Source organism: Mastacembelus armatus, chromosome 24, assembly GCF_900324485.2.
Source record: "Mastacembelus armatus chromosome 24, fMasArm1.2, whole genome shotgun sequence".
Taxonomy (NCBI): domain Eukaryota; kingdom Metazoa; phylum Chordata; class Actinopteri; order Synbranchiformes; family Mastacembelidae; genus Mastacembelus; species Mastacembelus armatus.
This window is the reverse complement of record NC_046656.1, coordinates 20,046,200-20,069,055: the sequence shown is the minus strand read 5'-3', so window position 1 is coordinate 20,069,055 and position 22,856 is coordinate 20,046,200. Positions and strand designations below refer to the sequence as shown.

At 42.1% G+C, this 22,856-nt stretch overlaps 1 protein-coding gene and 1 long non-coding RNA gene across 2 annotated transcripts; both read left to right on the top strand.

Annotated features, from left to right (window-relative positions):
• Positions 1-6,986: 6,986 nt before the first annotated feature.
• On the top strand, positions 6,987-22,548 carry LOC113136929 (uncharacterized). Its single transcript, XM_026318103.1, has 10 exons — positions 6,987-7,073; positions 11,183-11,310; positions 11,507-11,851; positions 11,993-12,277; positions 12,437-12,484; positions 12,767-12,856; positions 12,956-12,984; positions 13,189-13,245; positions 21,857-21,925; positions 22,116-22,548. The coding sequence occupies exons 1-10, from the start codon at positions 7,027-7,029 to the stop codon at positions 22,245-22,247; spliced, it is 1,230 nt and encodes a 409-aa protein (XP_026173888.1). The 5' UTR covers positions 6,987-7,026; the 3' UTR covers positions 22,248-22,548.
• Positions 8,703-9,821, top strand: LOC113136931 (uncharacterized). Its single transcript, XR_003296315.1, has 3 exons — positions 8,703-8,831; positions 8,937-8,965; positions 9,247-9,821. It is a non-coding gene; the product is annotated as an uncharacterized LOC113136931 (long non-coding RNA).
• Positions 22,549-22,856: the final 308 nt, after the last annotated feature.

The window sequence follows — 22,856 nt, the reverse complement described above, 5'->3', positions numbered from 1 at the left end:
TTTTATTTAATCCATATGAACGTAAGGAGAAGTCCGTTTTTTCCTGTCTCACCTCATTACAGGTAATGCGGTCCCGCCTTGTACTTTGTTCACTGTTCACATGTAAATAATCTCAGGTGAACCAGGTAAATATGTGCACGCCCCCGAGAAATGACACAAAATATCAAACTTACTCATAGAATTTACTCCCTTTTTCGACGCGTTTGGATGATGGCGCGTTACGCACGTGAAGCGGTGCTCCTTACATTCCTCACAGAGACAAATAGTTTAGCTTGTCCTCAGAGTAAAAACACTGATTTTAACTCAAATGAGGATCGTTTGGCTCCTCATTGTGTTGTATTGTGCTGCACTAATCCGTCCCATCTACATTGACTGAAAGGCTCATTATGCGCGCCTTTGTCTGGTTGTTCTGTGCGTCTTTTGTGTTCTCAGGTAAATCACATGACTATTCATCCTCAGACACACCCTCTTGCATATGGCCTTTCTGGACAAAAAGTGTCTTAGAAAATTTAAATCAGTGTATTGTTTACTGTGACAATGGAAGACACAGGCAATGATAAAGATTCTGTAGTAGCATTGACAAGGCTGAACGATTATTTCAGGCCAAAGATTTTGCAATTTTGGCGATCACAAAGACGATTTAATTTGTGATCAAGTCATTGACAAGTGTACCTCTACTGCTTCTCTCAGGAGAAGACTGTTGCATGAGAAGGATCTCACATTGTCTGTTTTGCAAGATATGGCCAGAACTATGGAAGCTGCAGACCAATAAGCTGCAAAAATGGAAAAACTCAGTATTAATGATGTTGGAAAAGGCAAAACTTTGCATGTGAGCAAAACACACACACCAACTAACATGTTGTAATTGTGGCCGTGCAGGGCACTATGGGAAAATGTGTTCTGTTGGATAAGGGAAGCAGTGTTGCTCCTGTGGCAAAGAGGACCACTTTGCAGCGGTTTGTCAAACCAAAACAGGACTAAAAGTAAACCAAGTATCAACTAAGGCACCACACAACAAGGAGTCAGCCGACATCACAGGAGAAGATAATGATCCTGAAAGGGAGTCTGATCCGCAAGGGGACACTAATGATACTGAAATGTCAATATTGGTGGACGGGATGCCAGTGACCATGCTAAGAGACTCTGGTGCAACTTGTAGCATTGTCAGGTCAAATGTGTTCAAAGCACTGCATAACAATGGTCATACACAGTTAAAGAGTACATCCAAGCAGCAATATGCTTATGGATCAGACACACCACTGGCTGTGGAAGGATATTTTACTGCTGACATTAGTAAATTTGCAGGATGCAGCAGACGCATCACACCATACTGGCCTCAAGCAAATGGCGAGGTCTAGAGACAGAACTGAACACTGTGCCAAGCCATACGAGCAGCTCATTCTGACTGGTGTAAGGTCTTCTTAATGGTCTATCGCTCCAATCCACACTCTGTTACTGGTTGCAGCCCTGCTGAGTTATTGTTCAGTCGGCAACTCCGTACTAAGTTGCCAGAGCTGAGGGTATCAGTTCTCTTTCATAGCATTTGTTTCGTGTCTCACTATGGGAAACCCCTCCAGCGTGACCCCATCACAAGCTTCAATACCACTGGGGACGACTATATCAGAAGGGGCGGGGACCCTCCCCCCATATAATAGGCTGACATAGCGTCAGTCGTCATTCAAAAACCTCTTCTCGCTTCTGCAGACGACTGTGCTATTAGCCCTAAAGCTGAAATGTCCACAGATTCGAGTGAAAACCGGGCGCTTTACAGTCCGGTTGGTCTGTAGCTGACGAGCAGTAGCGACACTATTTGACAACTGACTGGGGACAGTAGAAATACTTCCACCATTTAAAGTAACGATACTTCCAAGTAGAAATTCTTCATGAATAGCCGAAGTAGAAATACTTCCGCCACCACCAGTGGTGTTAGCGGTATCGGTTGGTAGCAATACCTAAGGGAAGTAGCTCTACTTTCCCCACGTTAGCCGAGAGAAAAGCATTTTCTCTAGCCCCGTCCGACAGCTGCACAAGCTGCTAGGCTAACTCACGGAGCTGCTAGTCATGGTCATGGCTAACAGCCCCTCTAAACTCGAGAAATCCCCAAAGCTCTGCTCTTTTTAAAGGAGTCTCTATTCAGGAACTGTGTGCCAATGCATGTTGGGCTTCGCCCCACATCTTTGCGTGGTTTTATAAATTGGATGTTACAGCTCAAACCCTAGCACATTCTGTCCTTGGTGTGGGGACTTCACTAAGTACAGCCCCTGCCATGTGATGCACCACTAGGGACAGTTGTCTTTCTTACAGGCGTCTGGCAATTCGGGAGTTGGTATATCTCCCATAATGAGACACGAATCGAATGCTATGAAAGAGAACTTGAGGTTATGGCTATAACCTTGGTTCTCTGATTAGCATGAGAAAGGGTCTCACCAGACCACCCTCCTTGTGATGAAAGCGAAGAAGACATGAGCTTGTTGAAATGACAACTGACACTATGCCAGCCTATTATATAGGGGGAGGGTCCCCGCCCCTCCTGACATAGTCATCACCAGGGGCAGCCCCCAGGCTGGTGTAGTGCTATTGAAGCTTCTAATGGGGTCACGCTGGAGGTGTTCCCATAGTGAGACACTCACTCATGCTAATTAGCGAACCGGGGTTATAGCCATAACCTCAAGTTCGTCTGCAGTGGGAGATGCTGCAGTGAGACAGAGAGATTTGATCAAAAGGAAAAGAGTAGATATGCGGCTGATAAAAGACGAGCTGCAGTGGACAGCGTGATCCAAGCAGGCGATTGTGTTCTGCTCAAACAACCGAAACAGAACAAGTTGACCACAGCATTCGAGCCTGAGCCGTACCGTGTTGTGGAGAGGAAAGGACCAGCTGTCATTCTGGAATAAAATGGTGTGAAGTGCATGAGACATGTTTCTCCGGTCAAGAGACGGTTTCACCACAAATTCCCAGCGCTGACATGGATGATGCCTGGATGGGACCAGACCATGTGTCTAAAGAACCGTCTGGACATGTGCCTGTTAGAGAACAATCTGTACATAGGCTTCAGAGGTTCAGGAGGGAACCTCTTGCACTGAAGGATTAAGTCAAAGATGTTAATTAAGTGATGTTTATGCTAAGTCAAAATAATCATTGAAATGACACTATGCTGTATTGGGAAGTATGCAGACTGATATATTGCTCAGTTTATGTTGAGAGTTTTGAGATGTGGTTCATTTTGATGAATAAGCATATATTTCTAAGAAAAGGAGGGATGTAGGTTAGAGACCAGTAGGGGGAGCTAGAGCAAAGGAAGAGCAAGGTGTAAGTGTATGGAGAGAGTAAATAAAGAAGGAAGTGTGTTCACCCAGTGTGTGTCTGCAAATGTGTATATTTGATAAGATGAACATTACACCTCCTTTGGTCTGTTTGGACTGACTGACCTGCTTTTTGACCTTGTTTAGATTTTGGACTCTGCCTGTTTGGGTCATGAGGTCAAAAGTATAATTGTTGCCATTGTGTAACATGATTTGAAGACAATAACATGTTTGTGTAAGACGTTTTCAGGCTATCTTACTAGATAGACCACATAACCTTTTTACCTGTGTAAATGATGAGCTGAAATTCCTAACTGCACCCACGCATCATGTGCCTTGTTTGTTCCTCACTATAAAAATAAAAGACTGCTAGGCAAAGGGAGTCAAGATCGCATGGGGGAGAGAAGAATGTCTCTTCTCTCCGTCTGCAACTGAGACCTTTTTCACTTGCAGGCATATACTCGGTATATGACTGCAAGTTGTCGTGTGTTTCATTGCCTTCAGGGAAAAGAACCGAGTCAGTGTAGCGTAAACCTGACACTGCCTTTTTGTGTTTTCCTAGATGGATCGGATTATACCTTCGTTTTAGGAGCAATTTTCTGAATCTTTTTCACTCAGCCTGGACTGATGTCGTGGTTCTGACCTGGATTTGGACTCTGATTGAGCCTCAGGTTTTCTCTGCTCTGTTGTGCTGCCTGCACAGTTTCCTTTCTCAGTTGTTCTCAAAGATGCTGTGAACACTGTTGTTGATCCAAGAAGATCCTTTATTACAGCCTCTCTGTCTCCTCATAACTTCCTCTGCTCTGTGTGTGTGGTCGACTTCAGCAGCTCCTACACTGTGACTCTGTCCGTCTGTCCCTCAGCCTCCACAGGAGGAGTCTGTCCCTCTCTTTCTCTCTCACTCAGCTCAGGATGTTCACGTCTTGCACCTGCTGCACATCAGCTGCTGCTGCTGCTGTTGCACAACTGCTGCCACTGTAGCAAACATGTTTGGGAGCTGAGCACATTTTGCTGCATCCACTTCTAAAGTTTTGACTTTTTCTGTCTTTGCTTTGATCGTTCCCTTCTCCACTTCTGCTCTGCTTCTGCCTGCAAGTGTGTTGGTCTACAGTCTGTTCTCTGTGTGTCAGCCTGAGAGGGGGAAGGAGTTGGGCTGATCTCAGATAAGAGACAAGCCAGTGGACCAATCACATGATCTCATCCTGCCCTGTGGGCTGGTTCAAAGACAGAAACAGGACATGCACTTTGCACAGACCCTGGGGCCCACCAGGAAACGCCCAGTATGTAGTGATGTTCAGTCGATGCCTGGTTCAGTCGGACGCTCGTCGATGTGTTAACCACTTGTGTTTCTGATGTTTCTTGGCTCATTGTTTGTGGGTAACACCTGCAGAGCTGTGCTGCTGTTGCAGCCACATTCTCACCACAACACGTCCCCCTCAGAGTCGTCGTCTTCTTCTTGTCCTGTGGTCTAAGTTGTCACACGTCACAAATAGACTGATAGAACAGACACACTCTGTCTGAACAAAGGAAGTATCAACACAAACACTTATCTGAACTGACACTCATCACACAATCAAGTTCCTCTATTCTGCTGCTGATCATGAGCTGTCCTCACTTTAAATCACTGTAGATATAAGAGATAGAGCAGGAAATATAAAGCTTGACATGTTTGAACTTTATTGATATAGACAATAAATAAAGAAGCTTCTAACAAACTTCTGCTGCTGTAGAAACATTCAGTCTGAATATCATCGCTTCATATTTGTCGTGTCGCTTCGTCCCTCCAAAGCTCCCACAGTAGTAACTTAGAGTCACCAACCGACCTGACATGCATGGTCTTGGACTGTGGGGGGAAGCCGGAGAAAACCCCGCAGTAACATGAGGAAACAAAATACACAAGAAGCAAAACAGAGAGTTTAAAGAGGAACAGCAGCACTACCTCCTTTAAGCAGCCTGATGGTGCTTTTCCTCTCAGCTCACCACTAGAGGGAGCTATAGGTGGTCTGTCTGACTGTCTGCAGCTTGTTGGTCCTGTTTTGAGGAAATGGCCACTGTGACAGCAGGTGTAGCCAGCTCTGGTCCTCAAGAGCCACAACCCTGCTTGTTTTCTCTCCCTTACAGTTTCTGATTGGCTGAACACACCTGATCCAGGTAATCAGCTGTGTGCAGGGCAGGTATAGGTGGAAAACAAGCAGGGCTGGATACCCCTGCCCCACAGCATCCAGGGTCCAGAGACACTCAGTATTTCTGTGAAGCTCAGTGGAGGATGAGGCTGTGGAGACATGCAGGCATCGTAGCTCTGAGCCTCCAGGACACAACGTTATAGGATTTTCTGCTTAAACTGGAGAGAACTAAACATGAGAACGTTCACACATGAAGCTCAAACTCTGATAAAACACTTTTTATTTTAGTTTATTTAATCTGACTCTTGACTTTTCAGGAAACAAAACAAACCACAGATGGAACAAAACAAGTTAAACAACATATAATCACATGTTTATACAAGAATATAGGAGATAATAAACTGTGCTGACTGATAATATAAGTTTATATCAAGAAACGATTCACTGTGGGAGAAAAACACAACTTAACGTTTGTACTACGACCTCAGTTTAACCCAGTTCCTCATGTGTGCATGAAGCATCAGAGCCTCTAAGCCCCTCCCCCTTCTGAAACATGACAGCAGCAGAAATAAGACTAGGACCCAAATGAGATGAGCAGGTGAATAAACAGGTTGTTGCTGTGGAGAGGGATCAGAGCCACTTCAGGACTGTGGAGCAGTGAACAGGTTTGAGAGTAGACAGATGATGGGACTGCAGCAAACTGCTGTGGGCCGGTGGTCTGTTTATCTGCACTATTCAGGGAACGGAAACAGTATATGGTCATTTCTCACACTTGTGCCATCGCATGCAACGTACAGAGCTGTGCTGCTGTTGCAGCCACATTCTCACCACAACACGTCCCCCTCAGTTCTCAGAAACAATGACGTCAACCAGGATCCAACAGGTCTCAGAGCAGTAAAATATCATCTCCTCTGTGTTCTTTCCCAGCTGCTCCAGTATCACCATGTTGCACCATGGACATCAAGAGTCAGATTCTGGTGGACGAGGAGTTTGACTCTTCACCTGTCTGTTCATGTGCTGTCAAACATCACCATGAGTCCTGTCTGGTTTCTGATCAACTCTGTCTGAACAAAGGAAGAAGCTTCGACACAAACACGTTTATTTATGAGCAGTTTTCACACTAATAGTTTCCGGAGTCGTCTTCTTCTTGTCCTGTGGTCTAAGTTGTCACATGTCACAAATAGACTAATAGAACAGACACACTCTGTCTGAACAAAGGAAGTATCAACACAAACACTTATCTGAACTGACACTCATCACACATTCAAGTTCCTCTATTCTGCTGCTGATCATGAGCTGTCCTCACTTTAAATCACTGTAGATATAAGAGATAGAGCAGGAAATATAAAGCTTAACATGTTTGAACTTTATTGATATAGACAGTAAATAAAGAAAGATTATTCTAAAAAAATCAACATGTGATAGGAAAAGAGAGAAATGACTGTAGTCAGTCTGAGGAAGTGACGTCTCACTGGTCACAGGAAGAAGAGGCTGTTTCCATCTTTAGGCAGAAACCACTTCACAGACTTTGTCAGTTGAGAGCGCGAAAACAAGAGACGAACAAAGTAGAAGAGACAGAGCAGCACCATGGCTGAATTCACATGGATCCAAATGTCTTTATTTCTGATCCTGATGCTTCAGTTTCCAGGTAAGGACACATATAACACATGTTCAATAAAGAAACATTCCAAAACTGCTTTAATACGACTGATGCTGCTTTGGTAACAGCTACGTTTGGTCTGAGATGAATGAACTCTGGGAACCACAGAGGAGAAATTTCTACATTTCTATTGTATCTCAAATGACCCTCATATATAATCATGTTATTATTTCTGTTTAGTTTTTATATTTGTCACTTTTTCAACAGCAACAACTGGACAAAATCTTTTATTCTTCACTGTCAGAGATGGAGATGACGTCACTTTATCTTGTGAAAATCTGATTAATGATCAGGATAAATGTGATGGTACGATCTGGATCTTTAGTGGATCAGGAAACACAGCAGCTGTAGAGCTGGTTAGACTTGGACAGATTAAAGAAAATACCAAATCTAAACCAGACAGACTGAGTGTTACAGAGAACTGTTCTCTGGTTCTAAAGAAGGTCAAAGTTGAGGATGTTGGTCGTTATATCTGTGAACAATACAGAAAAACTTCCGGTGCTCCGCTTCATCAGTCTGTGGTTGATCTGTCTGTTGTTACCAGTGAGTATTTCCATCATAATGTTTTCAGCTCAAACTGTCTTGTTAGAACAAAATACTGAAACATCACAATAATTATGATCCAGTGATGAAGTTCATTTTCCTCTTGTTGTCTTTCTTTCACAATATCTCCATCTTCACCAGTGACTGAACAGAAGCTCCATGATAAAGTGACGTTCAGCTGCCAAGTGTTTAGACATGATCATTGTTATCAGTCAGTGAAGTGGCTGTTTCAGGATAAAGATGTGGATCAAAATAACAAAGACTTCCAGACATCACAGACTGACTGCTACGCCACTGTGACTTTTCTGGATTCTCACTTTATTTACTCATCAAGGTTTAAATTATTCAAGTGTGAAGTGACAAATACTGTCAGTGGAAAAGTGCAGAAGTTCAGCTTCAGACGTCAGAGCTCAGGTGAGGAAACAGGTGAGAATATGATGAGCTGTTTAAGACTAAAACCACCTAAAAGTTTGATTGATTTGATGGATTTGAAGTTTGAAGATGATTTTTCACCTTCAGTTACATCAGATGGAAACATGAGGAGTTTTCTACCTGAACAGTTTCTTGTGTTGTTGATTCTTTCAGGTCAGGACACAACAACAACAACAACAACTAAACCAACAACAATGAAACAAACAACCTCATCATCAACAGGTAAAAGCATCACAACAGTCAGTAATTCTGATTTTACAAACCTAGTCACAGCTAATTAACTTATGAAGACAAATCATTGTTCATCTGATGGATCTGAAGTTTCACTATTACAACATTGTTTGATGAGATTTTGGTTAAATATTAGAGATATAGAGACAGTATATGAGCACGTTAACAAACATCATCACATCACCACTGACTACATTATTATTACTGATGCTGCTTTGGTAACAGCTTCGTTTTGTATGAGATTAAACATAAAACCAACGACAAGAAATTTCTTCTCATATATGATCATATTCTTTTTGTAGTTATATTTGTCACTTTTTCAAGAACTGGATAAAATTGTTGGACAGAAAATGTCAATTTATCTTTTGAAAATCTGATGAATTTACTTTAAGACATTTGCATATTTTAATAAAAAAGGTTCAGATGTGTTTTTAATATTTTCAGGTTTTCCACATTTGTTGAGAAACATCGTTGTGTGTGTGGGTCTATCAGCTCTCATAATGTGTGTTGTTACAGTCAACATGTGGACCAGAACTAAAGGTGAGAACATTCACACATGAAACTTTTAGAAACAACAAGTTTTGATAAACCTGCGTTTTTCCTGTTGAAGCTGAAGTCGACTTTTTTGTCTCTTTGTCTTTTCAGGAAACAAAACACAGAAGGAACAAAACACTGTGAGTTTAGACACTGAATAATCACATGTTGGTCCAATTAGAACGTTCCACTGTTTGTGATATTAGTTCTTCACTGTTAACTGTGGATATAGAAAAGATACAAGAAGATAATACACTGTGCTGACTGTGGTTATTAAGTTATGGCAACAAAAGATTCACTGTGGGAGAAAAACACACAGAATGAATATATATATACTGTACACAGACACACACACACACACAACAGCACAAACTACAACCTCAGTTTGAACTGAGACTGTGTGTTGTGTTGTTTCTCACAGGTACGTGATGATGAAGATGATGAAGGTACAGTGACGTATGAAAACGTTGGAGAACCTTCTGTTTCTGTGAGACTCCACTGATCCACAGCTTCAACATCAGCTCAGCACAGAAATGAGTCGACTGCTGTTAAATGGCATCTCATCATATTTGACCTGAGTAGAAAACAACAGAACCATGAGAAGGTTTGAAGATTTTCAGTGACTGAGTGTTTTTATTTTTCAGTATGACCAATGTATTTTATGAGAAAAGATTCTAACTGGATGATTCAGCTGAAGGATCAGAGGCCAGGACGTCTCATGTCCTGTGTATACCCGCCTGTAGCTCCTGTGTTGTTTGTAAGACGAGTCTCAGCTGTTCCCTCAGTGTTGTCTCCTGCCATTCCCTCCTCTGGAACTACTGTTTGTATGTTCTTCAGTCCAGTCACCTGGACCAACCACCTTCCAAGTCCTGTTTTAGTTGTGCTCCTGGTGTGTTTGGTTTGTGGTTCTGTCCTTGGGTCCAAAAGAAAAGTTCTAGTCTGTGAGACACATCATCTGGATCTTAACAAACTTATGATAAATATTTTTGCTTCATCTAATTTCCTTATACTGTCGTCCAGTTAAAAATGTAGCTGAGTTTCAGATTTTCTGTTTTTCTTCTTGAAGCTGCAGCAGCTTCATGTCACTTGTGTCACTCAGTGAACAGCAGTGCTGGAAAGTAACGAATTACATTTACTCACGTTACTGCATTTGAGTACGTTTTGTGTGTATTTGTACTTATTAAAGTAGTTTTTAAAATCTGTAATTATATTTAAGTATGTATATTTTTAAGTACTTTACATCGGTGTATTTCAAATCACATCTGTTAAGTCAAAAAGAAATAATAAAAAAATGCAGAACCGGAAACCACTGTAGCACAGATCAGTCCTATTGATATGGGGCAGTAGGAGCCTACTACACCTACTGGAGAAAATGCGAGTCAATGGCCATTAGCATTAGCAACATCAGCTAGCATTAGCATTTTCCAAGTCACATTGCTAATGCTAATGCTGTACGTTTTTGTTCGTTTTATTGCCTAAAACTAACCAACATGTTTTAATGCCTAAATATAACTGATTAGTTTAAACTTAAGGCCGTAACTTATGTAAAGACGACAATGAAGATCTGTAGGATAAAAACAACCTTCTGAACCTACCAGTAGGTTCCGGTAGGTGAGTAGGGACCTACTGTTGGTCTACAGTCTGTTCTCTGTGTGTCAGCCTGAGAGGGGGAAGGAGTTGGGCTGATCTCAGATGAGAGACAAGCCAGTGGACCAATCACATGATCTCATCCTGCTCTCTGGGCTGATTCAAAGACAGAAACAGGACATGCACTTTGCACAGACCCTGGGGCCCACCAGGAAACGCCCAGTATGTAGTGATGTTCAGTCGGACGCTCGTCGATGTGTTAACCACTTGTGTTTCTGATGTTTCTTGGCTCATTGTTTGCGGGTAAAACCTGCAGAGCTGTGCTGCTGTTGCAGCCACATTCTCACCACAACACGTCCTCCTCAGTTCTCAGAAACAATGACGTCAACCAGGATCCAACAGGTCTCAGAGCAGTAAAATATCATCTCCTCTGTGTTCTTTCCCAGCTGCTCCAGTATCACCATGTTGCACCATGGACATCAAGAGTCAGATTGTATAAGAGATAAAATTCAAAAGCTAATTTGTTATCGTCATTAATGCTACCTAAAGAAAGTCAAGTAGTCTGTGTGTTTACTGTCAGTGGTGATGTAACACGATACTGTATTTTAGTCAAACCATCTGTTTAGTTTTAAGTGAAGTGAAAGTTTTCAGTTAAAAGTTGAATCTATATTGAGTCTTATGGTGAAGAGAAGGAATTAGGAAAATGCAGAAGTTGGTGTGAGGAAGTGACATGTGAGTAATGAGTGAAGTCCATATGCTTCATGTTTAAGAAGCAACAGCTCAGAGACTCTGACAGTTGAGAGAGAGAAGAAGAGACAAATGAGAGAGAGAAGAACGATGGCTGAATTGACAGGGATTATAACGTCTTTATTTGTGATGCTGCTGATTGACTTTCCAGGTAAGGACACATGTCAGAGTTTCAGAGCATTCTTCCAACTCTGTCAGTGGGGCTTTATTGACTAAGCTTGATTTAGTGAAGCTGAGATCAACATGTTGTTTGTGTTAGTGACACATTTAAAAACTGCTGCTGTATCTAAAATGATCTTCTCATGTTCTGATTAGTTTGTTATTTTCCTCTCTCAACTTCTAAGCAGCAGAAACTGGACAAGTGTCCTACATTAACAACTACATCGATGTCAGAGATGGAGACGACGTCACTTTGTCTTGTGGACATGTGAAAAGTGATCAGGATAAATGTGAAAGTATTTCCTGGGTCTTTAGTAGTTTTAGAACCAGAGCAGCTGCATACCTGATTTATAAGGGTCAGATTCACAATGGAGCCAAATCTAAATCAGACAGACTGAGTGTAACAGAGAACTGTTCTCTGGTTATAAAGAAGGTCACAGTTGAGGATGTTGGTCAATACATCTGCAGACAGTTTGACACACCAGGACGACAACAAGGTCCAGAGTCTGTGGTTGTTCTGTCTGTTGTTACCAGTGAGTATTTCCATCATAATGTTTTCAGCTCAAACTGTCTTGTTAGAACAAAATACTGAAACATCACAATAATTATGATCCAGTGATGAAGTTCATTTTCCTCTTGTTGTCTTTCTCTCACAATATCTCCATCTTCACCAGTGACTGAACAGAAGCTCCATGATAAAGTGACGTTCACCTGCCAAGTGTTTAGATATGATCATTGTCATCAGTCAGTGAAGTGGCTGTTTCAGGATAAAGATGTGGATCAAAATAACAAAGACTTCCAGACATCACAGACTGACTGCTACGCCACTGTGACTTTTCTGGATTCTCACTTTATTTACTCATCAAGGTTTAAATTATTCGAGTGTGAAGTGACAAATACTGACAGTGGAAAAGTGCAGAAGTTCAGCTTCAGACGTCAGAGCTCAGGTGAGGAAACAGGTGAGAATATGATGAGCTGTTTAAGACTAAAACCACCTAAAAGTTTGATTGATTTGATGGATTTGAAGTTTGAAGATGATTTTTCACCTTCAGTTACATCAGATGGAAACATGAGGAGTTTTCTACCTGAACAGTTTCTTGTGTTGTTGATTCTTTCAGGTCAGGACACAACAACAACAACAACAAATGATGCTACAAATCTACCAGGTCAATTTTTATCTCATGGATTTATTTCAATTAAAAGTTCTTTTTATTTTATGTTTGATGGTTTTTCATTGACAAAACCAATTTTAAATGAACTTACTAATGGACTAAACTGATGAGATCTGTTTTTCATCCAATATGGACACTTGAACATGTTTGCAGTGATGCAGTGGGACGATTAGACCCTGTAGTGGAATTAAGTGTAAATCAGTTTCTGTCTCTCGTGGCTGTGGACGGAGAAATCTGCAGCCACAGTTGTTGTTGATGTTTTTATTGTGTTTCCAGATTGGGGGTGGGGGCTCATCGCTGTGACTGTGAGTTTAGCTGCGCTGGTGATAATTGTGCTGCTGGTCCAAAGATATAAGAGAAGAACAGGTGAGAGCGTTCACTGATCAGGCTGTTAGAAACAGGAAGTTTTGATGAACCTGGATTTTTGCTGTTGAAGATAAAGTCGACTCTGTTTTGTCTCTTCAGGAAAGAAAACACAGACGGATGAAAACACTGTGAGTTGTCAATTCAATCATCAGATTTATAGATTTTTGACTTCACAGTACAAACATGGTCCTTTTCCATGAATATTATTTTAACAGTGGTTCTGTAAAATGAAATCTGAGCAAAACATCATGTGCACCAACATGAATGTGATCAACCATCACAGAACTTGAGTTTGACTCAATGTAACTAGACTGGTTTGTTTGTTTGTTCAGGGACTGAGCTTAAACACAGCAGAGACTCAGTCTGGTCCAGAAACCAGTCAGGACACGGTGAGATCTCACACTACACACTGTACAGTTACATACTATAACTCATGGGTCCAATGTTCTTCTGCCTGGGAGCTAAATGGTTCCAGCGTGGACCATAGAACCACAGTCCACATGTTCCTGAGCGGCCGTCATTTTGTCTTCTCTGTGCAGGCTGATCCTGAGGACGAAGTTTCCTACGCCTCCTTCAGCTACACCAGGAAGACCAAGAGTAAAGCCCAGGTGAGATCTCTGCTTGGTGACACTGTGGTGTTGTGTTGGTCATAATCTGTTGTGTTCAGTGGGTCATTTCTGTGCTGCTGTTTCCTTCCAGGTTCACAATAAAGATGAAGATGATGCAGTGACCTACAGCACTGTGAAAGTTTCCTCCTCTTCTGCTGCTGATCCCAGCAGCCTCTACGCTTCCATCAACTAACCAACCAAATAACAGGCCACAGTACAGTCACATCTCATTTCATTACAGCTGTTTTACAGCGTAACTGGTCAGTGACAGATTCCTGATGAAGACACAAACTGCTTTTATGCTCAGAGTGAATTTTAGCAGAATTCACCTGCTGTCTTCTCTGTGCAGTCCAAGTTCTGAAGACCATTTGACAGTTGTTCCTGGTGTTGTTACCATGTACATACAATTAGTAATTATTGTCTTGGTGAAAAGATGTTTGTTGCACAAAAATACTTGACATGCATTCACAATATATTTTAAATGTCATGTTATTTTTATGGCACTTTAATTTCAAATGTTTGTTAAACAGCAGTAAAATAAATAAAATGTAGTTTCCTAAATGTCACGTGTTAACATGCCTTATTTAATCTGCACTGCAAAATAACTTTTACTTGGAGTAAATTTTAAAAGCTCTACTTTTTACTTTTACCTTTTACATTTAAAATGATCATTTAACTTGTACTAAAGTAAAATTTCATCAAAGTAACAGTACTTTTACTTGAGTAGAATATCTCTGTACTCTTTCACCTGTGGTGAACAGAGGAACTGATTCTGACTTTCATTTAAACACTGTGGATGTTCAGGATTTGAGCCAACTTCCACCCTGATGCTTTTATTTTGAAGCCAATTCCTGTTCTCTGCTCTGTCCTCTAACCCCAGCAGCTTGACTTTGGTCATTATCCCTGTAACTGCCTTCACCTGCTCCTTGTTATTTCCTGTTCACACACTATAGAAACTTTGCTCTCAGTGTCAGTTTGTGTCTCACTATAACCCTGAGCTTCTTCACCACCTGAACAGCCTTTTGTTTGCTGGATCCCCTTCCCAGTGCGCCCCCTGATGGTAATCCTCCTGACTGGACTGCCTCAGTTCAAGTAGAAGGTCCACCTGCAGCTGGACCCAGCCTCATTCAGTCCTGTTTCTCCTGCATGTTCCTGGTCAGTAACTCTGCTCACGTGTTTAACCCAGAGCACTTTAACCAGTCTGACTAAGATCCAGTCTCCTGCTTTGCTGGTCTCACCTGTCCAGACCTCTGTACTGCCACCACTCTGTTCACTGCACATGTGTGTCTGTGTTGCTCTACAGTCTGTCTCTGTCTCATAACCAAATGAGTCCAACTCATGTCATGAGGTCACTGTGTATTTTGTTGAAGGGTTTTATGATCCTGATCAGGATGGACTGTTGTAAAACTCTGTTTCCAGCAGGGGGTGCTGTAGGTTAACTAGTGGCTCAGCGTTTAAAGGAAAGTGACAAATTGTCAGGCAGGTTCATCATGTTGCTGTAGCGCCACCTGTAGGTGAAATGTCCTAAAAGTTTCCAGCTGCTCTGAGCTGATATGTGCACCAGTCATTTAAGTTTGGCAGTGGTCAATGAAGAATTCAAATCATTTCCTTCAAAAAAGGATGACTGTCATGTAAAATATAGAAACACTCTGAATCTTAAATCATATTCTGGCTTTAGTTAATACAATTCAATTAGTGATTAAACCAAAATAACAGCTTTTTTCAGCTGCAATAAAATGGATATGAGTATTTTGTCATGTTGTTGATTGATTCAGGTCCAAATCTTCACATTTTAGTCCCAAACTATTTCAGTTCTACATATTCTGTTAGAAATATGCTCAGGTACTGCCCTCTACTGGTTGAAACCCAGCTGTTGCAGCTGAATTGTGCTGATCTGGTGGCAGCTTTGGTCTCCAACCACCCACCACCCCCATCCTCCCTCACTCATCTCCCCACCCCCTCCTATAAAATCAGAGTCTGCTGACACAGGCTGTGGAGGGTCAGGAGTTTGAATTTTGGGGATTATGGGACAGACGTATAAATCCGTCCATGAACTTTGATCATTTGAACCAGAAAATGTTGTAAAATACAAAAGTAATAAGAAAAATAATAAAATGATTGAACTTGTTGCCCCTGCTGGTTTTCCAGACCATCATGTGTGCTCCCTGTAGCCCCAGCATTCCCACCTCTTGATGTTCCCAGTCTTCCTACTTTCCCTCCTGTAGTGTAGTGACCAGTAGGGGGAGCTAGAGCAAAGGAAGAGCAAGGTGTAAGTGTATGGAGAGAGTAAATAAAGAAGGAAGTGTGTTCACCCAGTGTGTGTCTTCAAATGTGTATATCTGATAAGATGAACATTACACAGGGAGACAAGGATTAAAGCTCTTGGATGAAGGCACTTTAATGTGGACTGTTCTTCAGATTTAGAGATTTTGAAACATACAAAAAGGATCATATCAGCAGCATGGAGATGGCACTGAATCTACCTTCTCTTGGCCCGTTTGATGTGCACACAGACTTTGAAGTGCGATGGGGAAAATAGGTGAACAGTTTCAAACTTTTTTTGATGGCCTCCTGCATTAAAGGTGACGCTCAAAAACACGCGCTGCTGCTTCACCTGGGTGGTTCGGATGTGTCAGATATATCTGTGACAATGGAAGACACAGGCGACGATAGCATTGACAAAGCTGAACGATTATTTCACGCCAAAGATGTTTGTTTCATTCATGATCAAGTCATTGACAAGTGTACCTCTACTGCTTCTCTCAGGAGAAGACTGTTGCATGAGAAGGATGTCACATTCTCTGTTTTGCAAGATATGGCGAGAACTATGGAAGCTGCAGACCAACAAGCTGCAAAAATGGAAAAACTCAGTATTAAGAATGCTGGAAAAGGCAAAACTTTGCATGTGAGCAAAACACACACACCAAGTAAAACGTTATTATTGTGGCTGTTTAGGGCATTATGGGAAAATGTGGAGAGAATTGTCAATAGTAACTGACCACAAACCATTTGGAGGTGATTTATTCACCAAAGTCAAAACCACCGGCCAAGTTTGAGCGTTGGGCTCTAAGGCTACAGCCCTACACATTCAAAGTGGTTTACAAACCTGGCCCACAGAATGCCGCTGACTCACTTTCTGGTCTCACTGTGACACACTGGGCCAAGCCATACGAGCAGCTCATTCTGAAGGTAAAGACTGGTGTAAGGTCTTCTTACTGGTCTATCGCTCCACTCCACACTCTGTTATTGGTTGCAGCCCTGCTGAGTTATTGTTCAGTCGGCAACTCCGTACTAAGTTGCCAGAGCTGAGAGTATCAGTTCTCTTTCATAGCATTTGTTTTGTGTCTCACTATGGGAAACCCCTCCAGCGTGACCCCATCAGAAGGTTCAATACCACTAGTGACGACTATATCAGGTGGAAGTATTGCTACTGTCCCCAGTCAGCTGTCGAATAGTGTCGCTACTGCTCGTCAGCTACAGACCAACCGGACTGTAAAGCACAAAGCGCCCGGTGACCGAGTTTTCACTTGAATCTGTGGACATTTCAGCTTTAGGGCCGATAGCACAGTTGTCTGCAGAAACAAGAGGTTTTTGAATGACAACTGACGCTATGTCAGTCTATTATATAGGGGGAGGGTCCCCGCCCCTCCTGATATAGTCGTCACTAGTGGTATTGAAGCTTCTGATGGGGTCACGCTGGAGGCGTTCCCATAGTGAGACACTCATGCTAATTAGAGAACCGGGGTTATAGCCATAACATCAAGTTCCTCTGCAGTGGGAGATGCTGCAGTGAGACAGAGAGATTTTCCAAGCGCTGACATGGATGATGCCTGGATGGGACCAGACCATGTGTCTAAAGAACCGTCTGGACATGTGCCTGTTAGAGAACAATCTGCTCATAGGTCTCAGAGGATCAGGAGGGAACCGCTTGCATGAAGGATTAAGTCAAAGATGTTTATTAAGTGATGTTCATGCTAAGTCAAAATAATCATTGAAATGACACTATGCTGTATTGGGAAGTATGCAGACTGATATATTGCTCAGTTTATGTTGAGAGTTTTGAGATGTGGTTCATTTTGATGAATAAGCATATATTTCTAAGAAAAGGAGGGATGTAGGGTAGTGACCAGTAGGGGGAGCAGGAGCAGAGGAAGAGCAAGGTGTAAGTGTATGGAGAGAGTAAATAAAGAAGGAAGTGTGTTCACCCAGTGTGTGTCTGCAAATGTGTATATCTGATAAGATGAACATTACACCTCCTTTGTTCTGTTTGGACTGACTGACCTGCTTTTTGACCTTGTTTAGACTTTGGACTCTGCCTTTTTGTGTTTTTCCTAGATGGATCAGATTATACCTTCGTTTTAGGAGCCATGGTCTGGATCTTTTTCACTCAGTCTGGACTGATTTTGTGGTTCTGACCTGGATTTGGACTCTGATTCAGCCTCAGGTTTTCTCTGCTCTGTTGTGCTGCCTGCACAGTTTCCTTTCTCAGTTGTTCTCAAAGATGCTGTGAACACTGTTGTTAATCCAAGAAGATCCTTTATTACAGCCTCTCTGTCTCCTCATAACTTCCTCTGCTCTGTGTGTGTGGTCGTCTTCAGCAGCTCCTACACTGTGACTCTGTCCGTCTGTCCCTCAGCCTCCACAGGAGGAGTCTGTCCCTCTCTTTCTCTCTCACTCAGCTCAGGATGTTCACGTCTTGCACCTGCTGCACATCAGCTGCTGCTGCTGCTGTTGCACAACTGCTGCCACTGTAGCAAACATGTTTGGGAGCTGAGCACATTTTGCTGCATCCACTTCTAAAGTTTGGACTTTTTCTGTCTTTGCTTTGATCGTTCCCTTCTCCACTTCTGCTCTGCTTCTGCCTGCAGGTGTGTTGGTCTACAGTCTGTTCTCTGTGTGTCAGCCTGAGAGGGGGAAGGAGTTGGGCTGATCTCAGATGAGAGACAAGCCAGTGGACCAATCACATGATCTCATCTTGCTCTGTGGGCTGGTTCAAAGACAGAAACAGGACATGCACTTTGCACAGACCCTGGGGCCCACCAGGAAACGCCCAGTATGTAGTGATGTTCAGTCGATGCCTGGTTCAGTCGGACGCTTGTCGATGTGTTAACCACTTGTGTTCCTGATGTTTCTTGGCTCATTGTTTGTGGGTAAAACCTGCAGAGCTGTGCTGCTGTTGCAGCCACATTCTCACCACAACACGTCCCCCTCAGTTCTCAGAAACAATGACATCAACCAGGATCCAACAGGTCTCAGAGCAGTAAAATGTCATCTCCTCTGTGTTCTTTCCCAGCTGCTCCAGTATCACCATGTTGCACCATGGACATCAAGAGTCAGATTCTGGTGGATGAGGAGTTTGACTCTTCACCTGTCTGTTCATGTGCTGTCAAACATCACCATGAGTCCTGTCTGGTCTCTGATCAACTCTGTCTGAACAAAGGAAGAAGCTTCGACACAAACACGTTTATTTATGAACAGTTTTCACACTTTTAGTTTCCTGAGTCTTCGTCTTCTTGTCCTGTGGTCTAAGTTGCCACATGTCACAAATAGACTGTGAGAACAGACACAGTTTGCACTTGTTGTTTCCTTGGTACAATGATGTGCAGTGGTCGTAGTGACTCTAATAGAAATGAGTCAAATAGTGTTTTTAAAGTCGGACTTTGAGCTGCAGCAGGTGGTTTGTCTCATTCTAGAGAATTCCTGCAGTTTAGTTCAATGTTTTTCACTTTGTTGACACATTTCCAAAGATTAAAACCTGATATGTGAGCAAATAAAGAAAACACAGGCTGCAGTCAGTCTGAGGAAGTGACGTCTCACTGGTCACAAGAAGAAGAGGCTGTTTCCATCTTTAGGCAGAAACCACTTCACAGACTTTGTCAGTTGAGAGCGCGACAACAAGAGACGAACAAAGTAGAAGAGACAGAGCAGCACCATGGCTGAATCCACATGGATCCAAATGTCTTTATTTCTGATCCTGATGCTTCAGTTTCCAGGTAAGGACACATATAACACATGTTCAATAAAGAAACATTCCAAAACTGCTTTAATACGACTGATGCTGCTTTGGTAACAGCTACGTTTGGTCTGAGATGAATGAACTCTGGGAACCACAGAGGAGAAATTTCTACATTTCTATTGTATCTCAAATGACCCTCATATATAATCATGTTATTATTTCTGTTTAGTTTTTATATTTGTCACTTTTTCAACAGCAACAACTGGACAAAATGTTTTATTCTTCACTGTCAGAGATGGAGATGACGTCACTTTATCTTGTGAAAATCTGATTAATGATCGGGATAAATGTGATGGTACGACCTGGATCTTTAGTGGATCAGGAAACACAGCAGCTGTAGAGCTGGTTAATCGTGGACAGATTCACAGTGAAGTCAAATCTAAATCAGACAGACTGAGTGTTACAGAGAACTGTTCTCTGGTTCTAAAGAAGGTCACAGTTGAGGATGTTGGTCGTTACGTCTGTCAACAATACAGCAAAAGTTCCAGCGCTCTGCTTCATCAGTCTGTGGTTTATCTGTCTGTATTTACCAGTGAGTATTTCCATCATAATGTTTTCAGCTCAAACTGTCTTGTTAGAACAAAATACTGAAACATCACAATAATTGATAAATCAATAATTGATTTAGTGAAGCTGAGATCAACATGTTGTTTGTGTTAGTGACACATTTATAAACTGCTGCTGTATCTAAAATGATCTTCCCATGTTCTGATTAGTTTGTTATTTTCCTCTCTCAACTTCTAAGCAGCAGAAACTGGACAAGTTTCCTTCAACTACATCGATGTCAGAGATGGAGACGACGTCACTTTGTCTTGTGAACATGTGAAAAGTGATCAGGATAAATGTGACAAAACTGATTGGTTCGTCGGTTATGCAGGACAGTCAAAAGCAGTTGACATCATTAAACAGGGTCAGATTTCCAAATCTAACCCAGACAGACTGAGTGTTACAGAGAACTGTTCTCTGGTTCTAAAGAAGGTCACAGTTGAGGATGTTGGTCTTTACACCTGCAGACAGTTTGACACCCCAGAACAATATCATGACACTATGGTTGTTCTGTCTGTTGTTACCAGTGAGTATTTCCATCATAATGTTTTCAGCTCAAACTGTCTTGTTAGAACAAAATACTGAAACATCACAATAATTATGATCCAGTGATGAAGTTCATTTTCCTCTTGTTGTCTTTCTCTCACAATATCTCCATCTTCACCAGTGACTGAACAGAAGCTCCATGATAAAGTGACGTTCAGCTGCCAAGTGTCGACATATGATCAGTGCAGATCCACAGTGAAGTGGGTTTATCAGGACAAAGAGGTTAAATCCACATCACAGCGTTCCTGTTCAGACACTGTGACATTTCCAACATCTGATGTTGTTCAGGACTCAACGTTTTATGAGTCACTGAAGTGTGAAGTGACAAATACTGACAGAGGAATAGTGCAGCAGTTTATCTTCAGTCCTCAGTCTTCAGGTGAGGAAACAGGTGAGAACATGATGAGCTGATGAAATCATTTCAAACTGATGTGAATAAACACAAATCATTGTTCATCTGATGGATCTAAAGTTTCACTATTACAACATTGTTTGATGAGTTTTTGGCCGATGATAAACATGAAGGATTTTCTCACTGTGCAGTTTGTCTTTGGTTTGTTCAGGTGAAGATGAAACAACAACAACAACAACAAAATCAACACCTACAACAATAGCAACAACGACGACGAAGACAACATCATCCACAACAACAACAACGTCAAAAATAACATCAACAACGACAATCAGAGCTAAACTGACGACAACAATGAAAATCAACACAACAGCAGGAACAAACAACAACAATCCAGAACAACAACCAGGTAGTGACTGAATCTGTTTCCCTGACTCTCGACTGTGGCTGCAGATTTTCTCTTATTCAGTCTCATGCAGGAAAACCAGTTCTGACAGCCCTTTGATATTCTGGTTAAATATTAGAGATATAGAGACAGTATATGAACACGTTAACCAACATCATCACATCACCACTGACTACATTCATCATTTCCATATTGTCTTTCCAGGATGGCTGTGGTGGCTCATTATTGCCCCTGTGGCTTTAGCAGCACTCTCAGTAAGTGTTGTCGCGCTCATCAGATGGAAGAAAACTAAAGGTCAGAACTTTCACTGCTCAGACTTTTAGAAACAAACCAGTTTTGATGAACCAGGATTTTCACTGTGGAAACTGAACTCACCTCTCTTTGTGTTTTCAGGGAACAAAACACAGATGGATGGTGAGTTTTAACTGGATGCAAATGGAATGAAACAGCATTAAACAGGTGGAATAGTGAATCAATAATAATCCACATTCTGCTGAGCGGCCGTCATGTCGTCTTCTCTGTGCAGGCTGATCCTGAGGATGGAGTTTCCTACGCCTCCATCAGCTTCACCAGGAAGACCAAGAGTAAAGCCCGGGTAAGATCTCTGCTTTATTTTCCAACTGGTGTTAAAGACTGAAGCAAAAATCTTCAGGAAATAAGAAAAGAATCAGTTTTATCATTAAAGTTGTTATATATCAGTGATGATTGTTGTGATGTCAGTCTGTCGATCACTGGGTCTTAGGTTTATGTGAATATCAGTTCTGTCTTGGACTGTTTCCTTCCAGGTTCAGGCTGATGATGATGATGATGAAGGTGATGCAGTGACCTACAGCACTGTGAAAGGTTCCTCTTCTTCTGCTGGAGCCTCCACTGATCCCAGCAGCCTCTACGCTACCATCAACAACCCAACCAGATAAGACGTTACATCTGAAATGCAACATGTTGTTGCTGTAACAGCTGCAGGATTGTTTGGATCAGATTTGACATGTTAAGAGTTAGAATAAGTTAGTTCATAGTTTGTCATGTTGCTTCAGTTCTTAGCTAAGTGAGAATCCAGTTCCACAATATTGAATCGATGCTTTATTATTGACTGGCAGCTGATGTTTGTCATAGTGGACCCAAGGTGTGAAGGAGCTTCTTATTCAGCGTCCCTTTGATTCAGCCTTGTGGAGAAACTGTGTGGTTGTTTGCAGCTGCAGATCAGCTTCCACAGTATCAGCTCTATGAGACATGGAGCCACTGAGAGAGCTGAGGCTCCCTCTAGAGGTGGAAACAGGCTCAGACATGTTGGGTAGATACTGGACTCTGAGTACTGGGTATGTTCTCCCTGTGCTTGTGTGGGTTTTCTCCAGGTACTCTGGTTTCCTCCCACAGTCCAAAAACATGTATGTCAGGTTGATTGGTGACTCTAAATTGCCCATAGGAGTGAGTGTGAGTGTGTGAGGTTGTTTGTCTCTATGTGGCCCTGTGATGGACTGGGGACCTGTCCAGGGTGGACCCCTGCCTCTGACCCAAAGAGAGCTGGG